Here is a 20755-nt window from a genome sequence, read left to right on the forward strand (position 1 = left end):
TCTTTAGATGGTTTCCAGAAAAGACTCACCTTATACCAAATATGAGGCTATGGTAGGGTGACAATGAATTTTCAGTTTAAAAAAAATCAGATTAAAAAGACAGTCCTGACTTATATACAAGATGGGTGACCCTGGGCAAGCTGTTTCCCCATTTGGGTGGCTGGAGTGGTCTGAGTCTAAAGATCTTTTGTGTCAGGTACCTGATTTGGGGGACTGCCCCAGAGAAGGGAACAATTCATTTGTCACTGGGTTTTCCTTAGTGATTTCACAATGGCCACTTCTGCAGCCTCCACAAGACTAACAGAATTACCAGAGATCACTTTCCCAAGGGACCTTCAGCAGACATGAGGCATACCCCTCCTCTGAGTCTGATCAAGCTAAATGAACCCTACAAATAATCAACACTGGTGTAGGACCCCAGGAATCTATGATGTTATTGGGACCACATTGGTAATCAAAGGCACCCATACTCACCCATACTCTTCCCTATTACAAGCTGATTATACAGTCTACCTCTAACTGGATATAGTAGATCTAACAGTCTACCTCTGCTGGATATAGTAGTCTAGTTCCAAAGATGAGAATCCTCCCCATGTTGCAAACAAAGTCAACTAATGTGTAGTCTATTACCACTCCTTTTTAAAGTAGAATACCAGGCAAGTGTTCTCACCACGTGACATCATCTAATCTCTCACTTCACAGGGGCCTAACCTCCACGCCTGTAGCTGAAATACATCAGCATCCAAGTTCTGTTATTTTAATGTAAATTACTTAAATTCAGAAGAACACACATAAATTTCACATAAGAACAAATGGAGGACTATAGGACTAAAATTTTAAAAGCTTTAGCAACTACATTACAAATCATTACTCACAAAATAAGGAAAAATCAGGGGTTGGGGGAATTAGAAAAAAAAAGAAATCAGAAAACCTCACAATATTCTTATTCTATCTATAAAATTAATAGACACAGCTACCTGGGGGGGGAAAAACAGAGAAACTGACTTACACATAACTTTTAGCTGGAGACGTAGGAAGCATTGTTCCGAAATCCTTTCCTCCATAGAGATGCCAAACAAGAGAGACTTCCTTAACAACATATCGTATTAGAGGAGTAGGAAAATGTAATGGTGCTTTGCTAGTATCTGTTTTTTTTACAGGCAGACTAAAATGATTCTCTATTATTACAATACCATCATCAACCATTGTTTTCACTACTGGTTCTTCTTCCTTCTCCTAAGGAAAAAAAAAGCAATTACTAAATATCATTTACTAAGTATGCCCATAAACACTCACTCTGAGAATACTATCTCACATAATCACTAGAAGTGCTTCTACTTTCTTAAGTCTAAAAGTAAAAAAGGAAAGGTACTTTTCTGTATTTTGCTTGGAAATGGCTCTCTATATAAATATTTTTTGAACATTATATTTAAATCACTACACACAAAAAAGTATTTTTATTATCCTGATTCATTTGATTTTTATAACATGTGTATCATTGGGTATGTACAAACTATTATTAAAAAATTATGACAGGCAATATGTCAGCTGGTTTTGCCGAACTGATTCTTTTTGTCTTTCTTTTAAAATCTTCGTTGCAAGACTATAGAAGGAGGAAGAATAGGTTCAGAAGGGAATAAGAACTTTTATATAACATCTACCATGTACTAGGCACTGTGCTAAGCACTTTCTACAAATATTATTCCATTTGATTCTCACAACAACCCTTAGATGTAGATTCTATTATTATCCTCATTTTACAGATGAAGAAACTGAGGCAAACAGAGGTTACTTGACTTGCCCAGGCCCACACAGCTAGTAAGTGTCTATGGCAGGGTTTAAATTAGGTCTTCATGATTCCAGGCCCAGTACCCTATCCACTATGCCACTAGCTGTCAGATATGAATACAATGTAAAAACAAAGGTTATGAATATATATAGATATATTAAAGACTAAAAAAATTGACTGCATTATAAACTGAAGACTAAGGGAGGTAATGTAGGATTGTAGAACAAACACTACACTGGATATCAGAGTAACTAGGTTCAAGTCCTGGATCTACTACTAACTTGCTTTGTCATCTTAAATGAGGTATGGAGGCCTTAGTTTCCTTTTCTATAAAAGTAAAGGAATAGACGTGACTATCCCTAAAATCTGTTCCTAATTTAAATTCTATAATCCTATAAACTTCTGTGAAGTTGTGCTTAATTCAGATTTTGGATCCTATGACGTGGATTATAAAATCAAAGGATTAAAACTCAAAATTAAGATTAGAAAAGAGAAATAGGACACCAAGTATCTAAAACATTCTAACATATAAGGAACACAGAACTTAGTAAGAAAAACAAGTACCTAGAGTTATTGTTGGACATGTTTCAAATTTTTTTTTCATGTCATTAACCATGGTGCTAAACATTGTTATTTCCCCCTCGCCAAAGTATTGGAAAAGCTACATTGCACAGTCTCTGAATTCTACTATTGCCAACAGCTTGCCTGAATTACTCAAGGGGTTTGTGCATAGCTAAATATAGAATATTATACAAATATTATTGTTTGGTTTTCAGGAAGGGATAGCTATAAAACTGCAAACAAATGTCACAAACATTTACATCACATAAATTCAAATTCAGAAACTGGGAATGGGCTTTTTAAGGAATTAACAAAGTCTTAAATAAAAGACACTTCTAAAGTCCTTCACTCTATTTTGTACCTCTTATTTTAACTCTTAAACATTTTAATCTTCCATAAATGTTCTCCTTCAGTACCTCATCATAGCATAGGAGTAAACCTAGAACAATTTCTGGAGGTCTCACCAAGTAGGTAACACTTTGAATATAGACCAGGTGACAAATGAAGTTTCTGTCATCCAAGGACTAGCCTAAGGTCAGAATTCATCAACCAAATTAGTGACAAGGTCATGAAATCTTCAGCTAAAACTCTCGGAAACAGCCTACTTTAATCAGACACACTGATCTGCATTAGTGGAAGGAGTACCAACTCCAATGAAATCACAGGGCCCTAAAATCATAATTATTAATAATTTCTTACATGAATGGCTACTTTAGGTGCAAAAAGAATGCAAAAGTCATCATTTTCTGAAGGTACATCTATCATTGCATCATTAATCAAGTGTTGAGTGCATGAAGCATAGCTGGGACTAGGCTCCTGAGAGATATTCCCACTTTCATCTGGGAATAGGAAAAGATCTGAGCAAGATGATGGTTCCTGAGCTTGTGATTTCTCATCCAAAATACCTAGATGGAAAGATAATTGTGTTTAGTTAGGAAACACATATTAGTCTCCTAAACAAGAAATTTTCAATAAATAAGTCCTTTTAAATTAAGAAGTATGTTTTCAAAAGTTAGATATAAGTATACTATTCACAGTCCAGTTTATCTTCTCTATGGGAAATTCAGCATGATATGATAGAAAGCATAGCCACCAGGGAATCAAAAGACTTGGTTTCTAGTCCCAACTCTGTTACTAACTAGCTATAGATGCATCTTTCATGTAATCTTCCTAAAGCTTAGTTGTATCTTCTATAAAATAAGAAAGATGCCCTCTTTTCAAGGACTCTATTAAAAAATTCTATGGTATGACATAAAAACATTTTTAGTTAACAGTACACATGCAATAGTCTTAAAACAGAAAGAATAGCATAAATATACTGAAATTCAAGATTCAAATTTCAAAAGGCTGATGAATCTTATAAAATGGCTTTACGAGGTAGCAGCTAGGTGGCACAGAGGATTGAGCACTGGCCCTGAAGTCAGGAGGACCTGAGTTCAAATCCAGCCTCAGATCAATCACCTTACTAGCTGTGTGACCCTGGGCAAGTCACTTAACCCCAACTGCCTTGAAAAAAAAGAAAAGGAAAAAAGTGGCTTTTCTAGGCCTCAAATCCACTGAATTAGACTCAAAGAAGGATAAATTCAAGGAACATCTCCAAAAAAAAAAAAAAACAACTAAGAAATATTTAAGTTTTAAGAGATTTACTGACCTGAACATTTCAAACAGTGTGAATATCCTCAAAAGATTTGTTTGATGGTTATGTTGTTATAGCTTAAGGATCTGGAATAAGGCTTTGTCCTTTACTGTTTATTTTTATTTGATTTTTTTCTCAATTGTTATTAAATTTACAATAAAAATTGCAATAAATGTATAATAAATTTTAATTGTCGTATGCACATGTGATATTTAAGATAATGATACTTGCCAAAAACACTTTGTAAGTTTTTTTTAATATCAGAAGCAGTCTTATTATTCATTAAAAATAATGTGGTAGTTGTTTTTAATGGAAGAGGACTTGTGTGATTGTATGTACATGTCCACACCTAAAAACTCCAAATTACCTTTGATGACTGTAAATTACTTTAAATGTTCATATTTTTTGCTTGTACCATAGTACTTTTAACACGGCATACATTTAAATGTACTGAACTGAATTAAATGACATTATTTTACTCTCATTCTGAGTCTTCCTCATGCTGTTTTCCTAACCTGGTATTGCCATTTTGCCTATTTAAATACTAACCATCACTCAAGGCACAGATCAAGTTTCACCATCTCCATGAAAACTTCTATGACAATACTTTTTGAACTTACTTCTACACTACAAATTTAGTAACTGCAAACTGTCTTGCCCTGCTCACAGCAGTACATGAGTCTAGCTTCTGAATCTAATTTCATGCCCATTACTTTGAGTTTTCTGAGGATAATGATCATATCCCATATTTCTTCTCTATCCCTCAGAAACTTAAGCACCTACTAGGGACTCAATAAATATGACTTGATCAAATGCAGATAATGAAATGCTAAAAAAAATTTTAAAAACTGACATTTATACTCTAAAATAAGTTGGATTTTGAAAACTGTAAAATACAGTAACATAGGACAGAATTACAATACCATGAATTACAACATGCTGACAAAAAGAATGTCTATACCTTACCATTAGATTGTGGCTTTACGGGAGAAGAAACTTGCTGTGTATCAATTTCCTCCATGGCATCACTCATCAAATCTCTCAAGATTTGTTGATCAGCTTCAGGAAGTACTGGGCCTCGTGAAGATGGCCAACTAGTGGTATCCACCTACATTATAACAACAACAAAGCTCACAAAAAAACACTCCTTCAATTAAGGACACAGATGTAAAAGCACTTTTTAGACTTCTTGCATGGCAGTTTTATAAAAATATCCAGAGTTAAGGGTAAGAGAAAGAAGATACTAATAGTGGTGGTTGGTGACTCCTTGTTGAAGGGTATGAGGTTGCTATTTGTCAGTCTGACATTAAAAAGTGGTTTGTTACCTTCCTGTGTCTTCCAGAATGTGATGGAGAACCTCCCAGAAATGATAAAACCTGAGGACTAAAACTCATTTCTAGTGATTCATGAAGACACAACTGATAGTGCCAGAAAAAACCGAGAACACTGCTAATGATTATGAAGTCTTAGGCAGGAAACAGAACATTACAGAAACACTAGTATTTTAATCAGTGCAAAAGAAAGGATTTAAGAATTAAAAAGGCAGATTTGGAAAGTGAACAGCTAGTTAAGAATACGGTAACTGGTGAGAGGATTTGAATTCTGGATCACAGCTTAAAACATAGCCTCTTAGTCAGAGACTGAATGGTAAAAATATATTTATTCAGAGAGTTACAAAACAATCAAACAACCATTACACTGAAATATAAAGAGGAAGGACAAAAAACTATGGATAAGCATATACAGATAGCACACAGAATAGCTAAAGTGTAAGAAGACCAACAGGAGTAGCGATTTCCAGAAATTAGCAGGAGATAAAAACCAGAAAAAGAGATAGATCAATGGTCTAAAATGTTTATATAAAAATGCACTAGATATAGGCAACAAGGAAAGTTTATAAATAGACAGTATGATACAGTAGAAAGATTAAGAATCAGAGGACTTGGGTTACATTTCAGGAATTATAAAGTATTTTCACTGATCCCAAGCTCTCTCATACAAAACCTCAATTGTTAACACTAACATTTTCACAGTGATGATAAATGAACAACATAATCTCTGGAGTGTCAACACTTTAAGTATCACTGACAAAAAGTGAAATTCATACTGCTCTAGAAGGCCAATTACCAAAGATGATTTGTGCACAAGAAGTAGGATAAAAAGCTATCAAAGAAATGATCAGAATGGTGAACCAATAATGTAGTAAAAGCAAATAACAAGAGAGAGAAAGTAATTACTGCACCAGCACTCACAAGCAGAAAGTCTCCCAGTCTACCAGTAGATTCTCTAGGAAGAATTTATGAGAGAACAGGGACAAGAATGATACAGGATAAGGAGGTATGACTGGATTATGAACAGAAAAATCATTTATAAATGGGATCCCAGATTTAGTCAACTAGTGAGGGAACAAGTATTTATACAGTGTCTATTATGAGCTTGGAATATTTTGTGGGAGGAAGTAGCAAAGAGCCATCTTCATGGGACCCCAGAGTACAAAAAGGTGTAAGAGGACTGGGGGGGGGGGGGGGGTGGGGAATCATGAAGGACTTCATATGCCAAACAGAGGATTTTATATATGATCCTGAAGGTGATATGGAGCCACTAGAATTTACCGAATAGGATAAGGGGAGTACGTAGTCAGACCCGCACTTTAAGAACATAGCTTTGTCAGCTGAACAGAGGGTGGACTAGAGTGGGCAGAGATGTAAAGCAAGGAGGCCAAACACCAGATTACTACAATAGTCCAGGTGTGAGGTAAAAAGGGCCTGCACCAGGGTAGTGGCAATGTTAAAGGAGAGAAGGGGACATATATGAGATATTTTTAAGGTAAAATTGAAGGACTTGGCAACAGATTGCATATGAGGAGCAGAGGAGTATTCAACTAAGAATACTATCTCTAACACCATTAGCAAATAAAATTTGCTAAGAGATGTAAGTAATTTTATTTTCCCATCATTTTAAAACTGAAATAGTGAACTAATATTGTGGAAGGATAACAAATATATGGAGAGGAAGAAGAAATAAAAAGAAATTGAGGAGAAATGAGAAAAACTACTTAAAAGATTCAAATATTCCAACTATAATGATATGCATTTAGATTATAATGTGACATTCAATTCTATACTAATTTGCATCAGAGTCCTAGAAGAAATGAACAAAATCATGTCAGAATCACAGGTTATCTTTTAGAGCTTATATGGTGATAAACTGGCAACTATGAAACTATGGAAAAGGGACTATATAAAAAGATGGCAAATATGATAAATGGAAATTTATAGGACTCAATCCTGGGCCCAACACTCAGTACTTTTCCCCACTGACCTGGCTGTTAAAAACATATTTATTAAACTAGAACAACAATTCCAAGAAGGCATTTCAAAAAATAAAAATTTAATGTAAAACTGGAGAAGTGGTCACAAAACAAAATGGAAAATGATAAAGGAGTTACAGTGGGCAGCAATGTAAACATAAATGAATAATGTAATCTTATAGTTAAAAGAACAAAGAATTATAAATGGAAGAGAGTACAGAATGTAGGAACTAACTATAAAATTCAAAGCTGGTAAGATCTTTACTATTAAGGAACTGGTTCGACATAATATGAAACCTATGAGAAACTGGTTTTTAAAAAGTCAGAAAGATTATTAGGAAACGAGAAAGTCTAAATTAAGGAAACTATGATTATGAAGTCAAGTAACAGAAACAAAATAGGACTTTGCATTTGTCTAACACTTTATACATTTCAAAAGCATTTTCACATACCTCACGATGAGGTGAGGAGCTCTTTGCAGTCACCACTAAGAACATATAAAGAAATGCACTTAAAATTGAGAATACTAAAGTTAATAATGAGGAAAAATATTCTCAAATGAGGCATGTCCAATAATTAGGGTTATGTATACAAAACAAGTACAAGGACCTTCTCTGAGTCCCCTTCACACCTATGACTCAACAACAGATGATCTACTTCACATCACTGAACAAAAGGAATTGGGTGACACTTTTCCATTCTGTACCTTTGTTTTCCTTTGGACAGCTGCAGGTTTAACTTCTGTTTTAGTGGGTGCATGTAAATCACCATAACTTGCAATATACTGTATAAGATTCATGAGGGCAGCACAAGAATCAGAGCACGTTCTGATGTGAATAACGTCGCTAGAACAGTGCAGCTCAAAGCGAGGCTGGGTCTGAACAAGAGTGACAGAAAAGAATGGCATATGTTTTATCAATAGTAAGATGCAAGAGAAAACACATTCTGGCATATATTTATATTATATAGTACTCCATGTAATAAATTGCCATACCACAATACTGAAAAATTATATTCATTTCTAATTTAGAAATTACCTTGAAACATTCATTTATTCTTGCCCAAATGAGGCAGGTCACAAAACAAATTCTCAAAGCAAATATTGGTTTAAATAAAAATTTTGATTTATTTTATCTATTTTTGTAACTTACTTGGTCCCCATCAGAATCAGACTTCATTGCTGTGATAGTTAATTCCAAAAGGCCCATGTCCATCACACGAACATAATCTAAAATTTTTTTTAAAAAGTTAACAACCATAATATAGAATGGCACTTTGGTAAAAATAAAAATGCTTCTTTTTAAAACTATCAACATTTATGTCAATCTCATTTAAAGATAAACTATAAGGATTTAGGTAATGTAAAGAAACTACAGTTTCTAGCCATGAGGTATTCACAACATATCTTATTTTTAATGGTAAATACTTTATTCTTGTTTACATGTTTTGAGTATAAATAGCATGACACAAACCACTTTCAATCTGACTGCCTTCTCAATGAGACCAAATTTCCAAAGTGTTTCTTTAAGTATCTGTTGTTCATAACAATTGTAATAAAACAACTGAACATCTACATCTAATAGTACTCAACTATAGATTTTTAAATTAATGATGTCTTACCTCTATTCAAGTTTACAGCCACAGTATTACATTTATCAGACAAATGTAAAGCAGCCTCATCCAAGATAATTCTGGAAGAATAAATTTCCAAAAACAAATTTATGATGGCCAACAAAGGGATATAATAATTATTATTATTATTATTGCTACCGTTTCTATAGTGCTTTATGGTTTGCAAAGTATTTTACATGTGAAATCTCACTGATTCTCATAAGAACCCTGGGAAGTTATTATCCCCATTTTACAGATGAGGAAACAGGATGAGAGAAGTTAAGTGACTTGCCCAGGATTACAAAGTAAGTATTTGTCCAAGACAGGATTTTAATTCAGGACTTCCTAACTTCAAGTCCAGCACTCTTTCTATGCACTGAGCCACCTGTCTATATAATAAACTCAAATTTGAATCAATTCCTCTCTGATGTAGCCAATACTATAAGCATATGAAACTTCATATTCATAAACAATAATTAATATTTCTTTAAACCTCATTACTACAAATGTTAGGAAGTTTTATACATCATCTAAATCTCAAGAGTTAAATCTAAATTCCCTTTCACCTCAAAATTAATCCTTCTTTCGACAGTTATTTCAGTCATCAGTACCACCCTTTCTCATATGTGAAACTGGGTTTGTCTGACTCTTCCCTCTCCCTTTCCTCTCACGTCCAACTAAGTCCAGCTGATTCTACCTCTGTAGCATCTTTCATATTTATCACCTTGTCTATTCCTACTTCTACTCACTTCTACTTGCTATCAATGCCATCTACTTGGATTTGAGATCACTGAGAGAGATGGTGGAGAAAAAATACAGGACTAGGACAGAGCCTTGGGCAATATCCACAGTTAAGGGTTGTGATGCAGATAACCAGCAAAGGAAAGTAAGAAAGAGTGGTTAGACAGGTAGAAGGAGAATCTAGAGAAAGTAGTGTCATGAAAGCCCAGAGAGGGGAGAACTGCTGTCCAGGTGGAAGGAATGACCAATAGTGTCAAATGCAGCAAACAGGTTGAGAAAGATGAGAACTGGGGAAAAAAAACACCAGCAAATTTGGCATTTAACAAACCATTACTATCTTTAGAAGAGTTGAAATTCAGAAGCTAGAACGCATAGAGTTGAGAAATGAGTGAGGAGAGGGAATGAGGCAGTGAATATTAGATAGCTTTTTCTAGGAATTTGACTGAGAAAGAAAGAAACGATATAGGATAGCCTGAGGCAGGGGTAGGGAACCTGCAGCCTCAAGGCCACTTGTAGCCTTCTAAGTCCTTGGGTGCTGTGGTCTTTTGACTGGGCCCAAGTTTTACAGATCAAATCCTTTTATTTAAGGGAATTTATTCTGTGAAGTTTGGCTTCAGTCAAAGGGCAGCACTTGAGGACCTAGAAGGCCACATGTGGCCTCGAGGCCGCAGGTTCCCCACCCCTGGAGAAGATGGTAGAATCTAGATAAGGCGTTTTTAAGGACAGGGCAGAAGATTTTACAACACTAAAAAAAGAGGTATGTTTTAAGGCATTAGAGAAGGAACCAGTAGATAGTTGTTGTCCTTCGTTCTCAAAGAGGACCAAAATGATATCACTATGTTAGAGTCAAGTTTGAATGCATTTAGAGTGAGTTCTAATTCTGCACAGCTCGCATTTCTTTCTAGTTATTTCAATTCCGCTTTGTTTATAACGCATGGCCCCTTCTCTGATGACAGCTCTCTCTGAAGTGGAGTGTGAATGCTTGACAGTTTTATTTGAGAAAAGACCTCAGTGCCTGGTATCTTAACGGTCTTCAGGATCTTCCTAAGACAATTTAAATGGAAGTGATTCAGTTTCCTAGCATGGTACTGGTATACTGTTCAGGTTTCACAGGCATACAACAAGATAAGCACAACAGCTCTGTAGACCTTCAGTTTGGTGGTCAGTCTAATACCTCTTCTCTCCCACACTTTCTGTTGGAGCCTTCCAAACACTGAGCTAGCTGTGGCAATGCGTGCGTCAAACTCATTATCAATGTGTACATCCCTGGCAAGTATACTGCCAACATAAATGAACTTATCCACAGCATTCAACACTTCTCCATCTGCTATAATCAATGGTTCCACGTATGGATAGTGTGGTGCTGGCTGATGGAGCACCTGTGTTTTCTTGGTGTTAATCGTTACATCAAACTTAGCACAAGCAACAGAGAAACAATCCATACTTTGTTGCACCTACAGCTTCAGAGGCTACACTGAGTGCACAATCATCTGTGAACAAAAAACCATGCACCAACACTCCCTCCACTTTGGGGGAGAGATTTAAAGACACTAAAACAAGGCACATGCTTTAAGGCATTAGAATAGGAACCAGGAGATAAGCATAGATTAAAGATCAGAAACAGAGGGTATGATTTGAGGATGCAAACTCCTAGAGAAAAAGGAAAATACAGATCAAGAGCACATGTAGAAGGGTTGCTCTTCTTAAGGAGAAGGGACACTTCAATATCACTTCATTATCTGGGTTTACCACGGTGCCTCAGCCTCCTCCTTCTCCCACTAGAAAGCTCTTCCTGAAACCTACACTTTGCGGAAGGGCCCATACCAGCCATCCTTCATTCTCTGAATTTCACCACCACACCCCTGTACAAATAACTCCCCTTTCTCTAGACCCTTCACTTTTCAGTTCTTTTTTAGATAAGCTGTTTTTTCCTCATTACAATGTAAGCTCCTTCAGGGTAAGTACTGCCTTTCTTTTTGTTTGTATCCCCAATACTTGGCATAAAGTTAAGTGTTTAATAAATGCCTGTTGACTTGATTTACTGCGGTAGATTAGGAGAAAGAAGGAAAGGGTGGGGAATGTCAAGGGGTTCTGAGACAAAAAGAAGAGAAGAAGATCTAATAGTGTGATTCCACTACTCCACAAGATTTCAGTGGTTCCCTACTGCTTACAAAGTTTAAAATACTTAGTCTGGAATCCAAGACATCCCACAATCTAGTACCTCCCTACTTATTTACTCCCTGAACCCTGAATATGCCCAGGATCATCCTGGCTCAAACACCATTTCTTACACTTAGATCATCCTTCTTCCCCACTGTGCTTATTGAATTACTACTCATTCTTTAGAATCCTATTTAAATGCCACCTTCTTCATGAAGACTTTCCTGAAACCCTAGGATTTTAGACAGGACTCTAACAATTTCTAATGCATTTATTATGTAATATCACGTAATAATTGTCTATGTTTGTGATATCCCTCTACTAAATTAGAAATTCAATTAGGGTAGAGATCATGCCTGATCTAAACCTTCTGCTTCTACCAATACCTAAGATTGTTCTAAAACACAAGAAGCTCTGAATAAATATTTGTTAAATAAACATTCTGGTAAGTGCAAATAACGTATTAAGAATTTTTGGCACTTTTGGATGCTGAAATAGTAAGTGGTTAAGTTAACGTTCCAAAAGCTGGGAATTTTCTCAAACATTTTCACCACATTCCTTAAAGAACAAAAACATCTTAGTAATTAAATCTTTCCCTAAAAAATGTTTAAGGCAACAGATGGCAAGAGCTAAGAACTAAAGAATGGCTCTACTCATTATTTGAAGGAAGCCTGTGATTTCATTGGTAAGAAAAGTCCCAGAAAGGAAACTCCTTCTTCCAATGCAGGTTGGAACCTGTTCTTCAACTTATATTCTTAAGGAGTGAGCTGTCTCTGCAACTAATACTCATTTACTCATTACTATCCTAAAAACAGATTTTATTAGTATAAAAATTAATAAAAATGTTTGAGGTAATTTTTTTAAAATAAACATTAAAAAACATACAGGGAGGTTCCATAGGTACCTGAGAGTAGATGATGATTTATCCAAAGAAACACTACTGGAAATACTAAATGTTTCCACAGTAAGAAGAGATCTTGTTGGCAAATAAAGAGGCCTAGGATCAAAAAGAAACAAGGTATAAAAGAGATGGCAAAGAATTCAACTCACTTAGAAATTAAACCATTTGTCTTAATATAACTATAGAAATAACATAATGAAATTGTTTATATTTTATGATATTTACTTACCTATAATCAAGTGCACAACTCCAGAGATGAACATGAAAGGTTGTAAAGGAAGCTGGAGGATTATATCCCAAAACAGGTTCATCAGAAATATTCATGAAATATAAAATCTATAATCACAAAGACACAAAACATGCTGCTAATTTAGAAGAAAAAAAAAAGGCTCTTTTGATATACTATCTTGACTGAGAATCAGAAATCTAAATTCTAGGTCCTAGGTTTGCTATATAAGCTATATGAGCCTAAACAAGTCACTTTACTTCCAGTCCCAGAGAATTCTCATCTGTAAAATGAAGAGACTGGAGAGATAATTCAAGATTGCTCCAGCTCTAATATTACCCCATAAATAGAAGGTATCATAATATACATCAGAGAACAAACTATGCAAGGAATACTAGTACTAAAGAGAAAAAAACATGTACAGAATTTGTAAATCTACGCATCATTAGAAAGTCATATATATTTGAATTTAAAAGGAATATTCTTTATATGCTATGATGTCACACACCTCGGAAAATATCTGCTGTTAAATAAACTTCAAATATATATTATTTGCCATAACATGTTCTATATTAGATTCAGAACTATTTTAAGTGACCTCATATTATAATCATATATAAGATTTTACCCAAAACTGGTTTTCTTAAACTTCTTAAAGCTGAGGTTAATTTCAGAATGGTTATTTTTTCAAATCTGTAAAACATCAGAAATGAAAAATAATCCTTTCAATTTCAAGTATATTTTAATTTTTAATGAAATTAGAAACTCCTATCCTTCCACACCATGATGATTTTCTCTTCACTAGTCATCCCTAGGCATTTACCTGTACAATCAAATTGCTGATTAGCCTTCTGCCCCAAATTCATCCACAAATCATGCTGAAAGTCAGTTGCTCTTAATCACAATCAATAAAGAATAACACTTAGGAACTGTTAAATTCTGATTCAAGAAAACAAGTAGAATAAGCTCACTTTTCACTCACTGTCACTTCTCTAGCATGAGATACTGATTTCTATTTATATGAGAGAAGTTTTTCGTAAATACATCATCTCAAAAAATAATTCTTTTGATACTATGAAAATTTAATTTTTCTAAATAGTCTGATATTGACTGTCTAAATTTCTTTCGTTGTTGTTCAGTCGTTTCAATCATGTACAACTCTTTGTGACCCCATTTAGGGTATTCCTGGCAAAGATACTGGAGTGACTTGCCATTTCCTTCTCCAGCTCATTTTACAGATGAGGAAACTGAGGCAAATAAGGTTAAGTGTCCAGGGTTACATAGCGAGTAAAAGTCTGCAGCCAGATTTGAACTCAGGTCTTCCTGACTCCAGGCTTGGCGCTCTAGCCACTGCACTGCTGAGTTCCCTGTCCTAATTTCTAAATATAGTTATCCTTTCAACATCGCAATTTTCCCCAATGTGGTTTCGATATAGTGTGGGTCGGCTTAAGAAATTAAATGAGAATTTTGGGGGAGTTTTGCAGAAACCAAAGACACAACACACAAAGGCCAGCAGATGACACAGAAAAAGTTCAGAAACTCAGAACTGCACAAAATAGATGTATAATATTGTATAATATTTACATACTTTATCTTTTAATACCATAATAATTTAGACTTCTTCTCTGGTACAAAGGGAGAGCCAAAAAATTTTACGTGGATGTTTCAGATCGCCGGGGTGCCTTAAACCCCCTATGATGTGGAAGGTATAACTATATAAGTAAATTAATGCTAATATCACAAATTCCTACTGAAAAATTAAAAATCATATTTTATTAACATGGAAGAATTGGCTAGATGGTAACATACAATATAAAACTTTATAAATCTATTAAATATGGTGATAATATGGAAATATCCCATGGTCACAAAAAAAGAATGATACTAAAGTTATTACAATAAAAAGGACAAATTACAAAGAAAGAGCCTGTGTTTTAAAATGTTCAGAAATCAAATGAGTTTAAATGACAAAGAATAACTTATAGTAATTTAACCTGTTCATGCCAGCTAAGTCCAGAAGGAAGTACTTTGTGCTGGAGAGTAGCTCCTTTGAGTCCCACTGCTATGAGAAATTCCTATATAGGAAAAAATTTCAAAAGGAGTTAAAATCATAACCTTTACCAGCATTATATAGCTAATTCAAATATTTTTTCTGAGAGAGAGACAGTGTGTGTGTCTGTGTCTGTGTGTGTGTGGGTGTGTCTGTGTGTGTGTGTGGGTGTGTGTCCCATTATACTCAAATGAATCTGTGACTCTGATGAGGTGCTTGGGCTCCGGCTGTAAGATCACATCTCTGGAAGCCTCAGGTAGGCCCCTGCCCTATGAGAAAATTTTATCTTGCTGTTGAACATTCTCTTATCAGAACAGAGGAGTTCCTGGCCCAAGGACTCTCCCTTGTGCCAGATCCCCAGGATTCATACCTCTGACAACTCCCTTAATGTCTGGTATTAACAAAGTTATCTCTGCAGACTCCTTGAATTTCCCCATCCATAGCTTCCAAAGACACCTGGACCCCTAGATTACCTAATTAGCATTTCTGGCATTCCTTTCTCTTGTCCCTTTTCCATAAAAGCTCCAACACTGTCCTCACTAGTTTGCAGGTTCCCTAAGGATACTTGCCCACTTTTGCTGAAGTGTTACAATAAACTTTCTGCCACTTGACTAAGAGGTCTGAGTGTGTGAATTCACTCCAGGTGACACTGCCTTGACATTCTCAGGGTCATAGCACCTCCAAACCTCTTCAACCCCACTGATTCAGAAATTCCTTCCAACCATATAAATTGCAACCCATCCACACCTGTTTGTCTTGTATGACGATTCTTTTCCATATCATCCCATAAGTACCCCATATATCCCCATAAGTATCCCATAGGCACCTCACCTACCAGAAGTCTTCCTTGATTTCTCTCGACATCTCGAGGTTACCAATTTCCATTGGCCATTCACCTATCATTTGTCTTTGATACATAACAAGCCTATATTTTCTCTATGTCATGTAATTTCTTGATGACATATTTTATTCCTGTTTTTCTTTGGATATCCTCAAAGTTTATATGTTGCAGCCTGCTCACACCTACACTGTTCCTCTCCCATTGCCCTCTGTGCAACTAAATCTCACAATGGATAAAGCACAGGACAAGAGTCAGGAAAACCCGAGTTCAAATCCAACCTCAGCCATATACTAGCTGTGTGCCCCTAGCAAGCCACTTAACTTCTCCCTGACTCAGTTTTCTCATCTGTAATATGGGGATAAGACTAACACCTACTGCAAGGGTCACTGTGAGGATGAAATAAGTATAATTGTAAAGTGTTTAGCACAATATCTGGAACACAGTAAGCACTATATATAATTAGCTTGTTCTTCTCTCCATCTTCAACTCTGGGCTTAACTTATCCATCTGCAATGTCTATGCCAGATATTTATATCTGGACAAGCTCTATAGGTTTTCCATCCTATGTATGTTTTAATCTGGGAACTTCTCCATCCACATTGTTTTGCCTCTGTAGATAGGCCAAACTCTTTTGAAGAATTATAATTCTCTTTAAGGAGTTTCAACAATGTTCCAAGGCTTTATACAATCAGTTCCATGTCATCTGTGGACAGGAGCAGATGGAAGTCTACACCATCCACACAGAATCCCTCATCAAGTTGGACTGTAAGCTGGATTTCTTCTTTCAAAGTGGTGAACATTTTTGGCAAGTTTAGAACTCCCTGTTTTTTGCTTTACCTGATATCAATGATCACTGAACAGGGTTATTTCTGTTGTTATCACTAAAGAATCTAAAATAGTTATAATGCATGGATGGAAGACACCTTGCAATAAAGCCTATAAAATGGCATTTTGTACTCTTGAGTCAAATGAACAAACAACAAGGACATGTTCTTATATGTTCTAAATTTTCATTTAATTATAAAATAGCAAAAAGGCGGTACCCATTGATTTTCACTTGAGAAAATGTGCTTGTTCTTTACATTTCAGATGTCTTAGATTTGTGTAGAGATGACTCTCATAAAGATTTGTTACACATGGAAAATAGATATATGAGGTAATCAATATTTTCCTTTGCCTTTTTTAAGGCATTAATAAAGTCCAATATTCTTTCCATGTCTTTGGTACTGCCTCCTCTTTCACAGAACTTGTACATCCTTCAACACTGACAACTGCATGAGGTTTCCATTATATAAATATCAATTTAAGATTAACAATCTCAGACTCAGTTAAACACTAAATATGTCCATGAAATACAAACCTTCGTATTCATCTCTGATTTATCAGACTGGATTTTAACAGCAACAGACAACATACTTAAAGAGTCTCCTCCAACACCATCTGAAGTTCTACTAAGACCATCTTCTTCTGATGAATAAATTATAGGTTCCAACCAATGTGGGCGAGTTGGAGTGGGAAGTCGTACTTCAACAGGAAGAATCACTCCATCTACCATGCCTATGTTCATATTAGAGGTGAAAATATTTAATAATACTTTCTTAATTTTCATAAGAAAAATCAAAACCTATCAAAAAGACAATGAACAAATTGAAGAAAAGTTCTTAAATACCCTCAAAAAATATTTTGGAGTACAAGAAATACTTCAGATTTGTTCATGGACTTGGGTAATACATAATAAAAGATCCTTTGCTTCTATTCAATACAATATAATGATGAATGAAGGGAGATTATACATCAGAGTGACATTAAGTATGTAGGCTATGTACCTCTTAGAGATAACTGTGGTAAGACAAATAGACAACCAAAACATAACAAAGTTCAAACTGAAAGAAAAAAAAAAAGAATTGTGCAACTGGGGATTTAATTAATAATAAGAGAACACATCCCTTAAGAACTACAACCTTCTAGCAAACATTTATTAAGTGACTGATAGATACAAAGTACTATGATAAGGTGGAACAAATATAACCCTTAAGGAGGTTACAGAAGAAACAGATAGTGGTAGTTTGGCTAGAATATAAAGTATATGAAAAGTAATAAAGTAAAATAAGTTGTGAAGAGAGGCAGGAACCATCTGAAGTTCCAGGCTAAAGGATTTATATTTTGAATTACAGTAAGCAAGGTGTTACTGAAGGTTTTTTCAGCAAGGGACTATCATGGTCAGACTGGTGCATTAGGTCTTTTAGCAGCTGGGTACAGGATGAACTGAAAAGAGGGCTGAAGGAAGGAGACCAATTAGAAGGCTGATAGAACAGTTCAGACAAGAAGTAACACAGTTCTTGACTAAATTCTGAAATTGGGTCAAAAGGAAGAGAAAAAGTGAAAAGTGTTGTGGAAATAGACTCCTCAGGATCTGGTGAAAATAGACTGGATTATAAAATTGATGACTTTGAGCTGACTTTGATAATGAATGACTAGGAGAATGGTAGTGCCGCCAAGGTAAATAACAAAATAAGTTCAGTTTTAGAAATCACTGTTCTACAACTTACTATTTGTATGACACTGAGCAAGTCAATTTGTCATTTTGGTCTTAGTTTGCTCACAGTTAAAATGGGAGGTTGATCTAAATCAGGGCTTCTTAAGCTTTTTCCATTTGCAATTTCTTTTCAGTTTTGGCAGCTGTTTGTTGCCATTTTGTGGCCTGAGGGCATGCACAGTGTAAAGTGTGTGTGCTTTATGTTTGGAACCAAGGCTGCAGTGAAGTTGCTCAATGCAACAAGGGGAAGTGCATTTGATTTTTAATTAATTTTTGGTTCTTGCGAGTTCAGAAACTTTTACAGTTACAAATTTTTTGAGACCCCATATAAGGTCCTGACCCACAGTTTAAAGAAGCGCTAGTCTAGAGGACCACTAGGGCAGCTTCTGTAATATGCTGATTTTGAGGTGCCTGTATCAGAGACCATTTTATGCTAAGTCCTAAAAGGATTCCCTAAAAAAAACTTGTAACTGAAAAAGAAATTTTTTAAAACTCTCAAAACAAATACCAATAAATGTTTTATATTCTTCCTACCTTGGTGATGTAAACTGAAGCTGTTGGAATGAAGACAGATATAGTGTTTATCTTCAAAACCTTCATATTTTGTCACGAAAAATAATGAAGCATTATTGAACTCTAACCAGAATTCACCATGCTTACTTTCCAACATCTCTCTGTTATCTTGCTAATGGGGAGACCAGAAAAGCACAAAGGTTAGGAATTAGCTGAAAAAAAGGGATTTTATGACAAAAGGATATCTACTTAGAATACTAGGAAAATTTGAAATCTCACATTCAAGTGATCATATCTTGAATTAAATGTACTCTGGCATTAAAAATTAAGTTCTACTTGTATTATTTGCTAAATACTACCATGGTCATCATCCTTCATGGTAGGGTAACACAGCTTCTTGTTATTATTATCCAGATACATGAAGCCAAAAGTAATTAACATAACACGTTTATATAGCTGGTCTTTGGTTTACAACTCTATTGACAAGGTTAGATAATGGTTTACCAATTGTTAGTCTTCAAAAATATCAACTCTTAGTTTTGTCCCTTGTATGGGGGTTTTTAACATTTAAATCTATTTCTCTGATAATTTTCAAGTGTTCTGCATTTGTTTTGAGTCTGCTAATTTATATTCTGGTTTTTTAAGTGCATATTTATTTGAATTGCATTTGAACTCATTCATAACTATTACAGAATGCCTATCTTGAATCAAAATAAGACTAAATAATGCTGATCTTCCCAAATACATTATTTACAGTACCTTGCACAGAGTAGGATCCAAATAACAATTTATGGAACAGAATTACCTTTGGCAGATTAAGAGTAGAATTGATTTCGTAAGTCCTTTTCTCTTATGAATTCTTACCTTTACATCTGTGAATACTGCTACTAATCCATGATTAATGTTCAGAAGAACAGAGAGAAAACTCTGAGAGTTCTTGTTCTGAGATTCGAGGGTTTTTTTCCTACGAGAACGATAGTTTGGATCAACTGTGGAAAAATACTGCAAAGTCTCCTCCTCAGATCCACTCTCATCATCTATAAGAAATTAACCAAAAAGTTCTGATAATTTATTTAAATAATTGGTTTTATAACTATTAAAACAAGAATATTATCCACAATGTCCTTTTTTAATATCTCATTAAGATATAAAGGTCTCTCTGGGTTCACAAATGGTATGACAGCAGAGGACAAACTCTCCCAGGTCTTACCCATATGAAAACCTATATGTATGGAACTGTGCATCTGAGGACTAGCAAGCCTATATGCATGGGCTTATGTGTATGAGGGCCATTAAGTCAGCCACAGAATGATGAATATGTTAGCCACAGCAACTCTTTTTTTTTTTGTGAGGCAATTAGGGTTAAGTGACTTGCCCCAAGTCACACAGCTAGTAAGTATTATGTGTCCAAGGCCATATTTGAACTCAGGTCCTCCTGACTCCAATGTAGGTGTTCTATCCACAGCACCACCTAGCCCACCCCCACAGCAACCCTTGTTGGGTTGTAATTTGTATTAGTGGGGAGAATACCAACCCCAATGAAATTAAAATAGGTGCTTGAAAAACTCAACAAACAAATACACTTTTGTGCTTTTTTCAACAGACATTTATTAAAAAATCTAATAATATTAATAGTAATAACCAGCATTTATACGGTGCTTTAAGACTTGCAAAGCACTATCAATATGTTTATCTACTACGTGCTGGCAGTATGCTAAGCTGCTAAGCTTTTCAATACTGAACTTCAAAAAATTTTATCCATTATTAGTATACTATCACTTTAGAAATACAGATTATCTAAAGAAAATAAACAGAAACACTTGTATAGTTCCTTTATAAATAATTATTTTAAAAAATAACCAGGAAAAGCAATATGAGAC

General features: G+C 35.2%; 1 protein-coding gene across 3 annotated transcripts in view; it reads right to left on the reverse strand.

Annotated features, from left to right (window-relative positions):
* The window catches only part of ATG2B (autophagy related 2B), a 147488-nt gene that overhangs the window by 21427 nt on the left and 105306 nt on the right, over positions 1 to 20755 (reverse strand). For all 3 annotated transcript variants that reach the window (XM_027849045.1, XM_027849044.1, XM_027849046.1), the window contains exons 20-31: positions 19740 to 19912; positions 18897 to 19047; positions 17187 to 17383; positions 14930 to 15010; positions 12939 to 13045; positions 12713 to 12805; positions 8917 to 8987; positions 8448 to 8524; positions 8003 to 8173; positions 4953 to 5094; positions 3050 to 3255; positions 1010 to 1236 (exon numbers count right to left, since the gene is read on the reverse strand). In XM_027849045.1, the coding sequence (XP_027704846.1) occupies positions 1010 to 1236; positions 3050 to 3255; positions 4953 to 5094; positions 8003 to 8173; positions 8448 to 8524; positions 8917 to 8987; positions 12713 to 12805; positions 12939 to 13045; positions 14930 to 15010; positions 17187 to 17383; positions 18897 to 19047; positions 19740 to 19912 (1696 nt within the window). The remainder of the gene's footprint in view (positions 1 to 1009; positions 1237 to 3049; positions 3256 to 4952; positions 5095 to 8002; positions 8174 to 8447; positions 8525 to 8916; positions 8988 to 12712; positions 12806 to 12938; positions 13046 to 14929; positions 15011 to 17186; positions 17384 to 18896; positions 19048 to 19739; positions 19913 to 20755) is intronic.

The sequence above is a fragment of the Vombatus ursinus genome, unplaced genomic scaffold (genome assembly GCF_900497805.2).
Source record: "Vombatus ursinus unplaced genomic scaffold, bare-nosed wombat genome assembly UNPS02007284.1, whole genome shotgun sequence".
NCBI lineage: Eukaryota > Metazoa > Chordata > Mammalia > Diprotodontia > Vombatidae > Vombatus > Vombatus ursinus.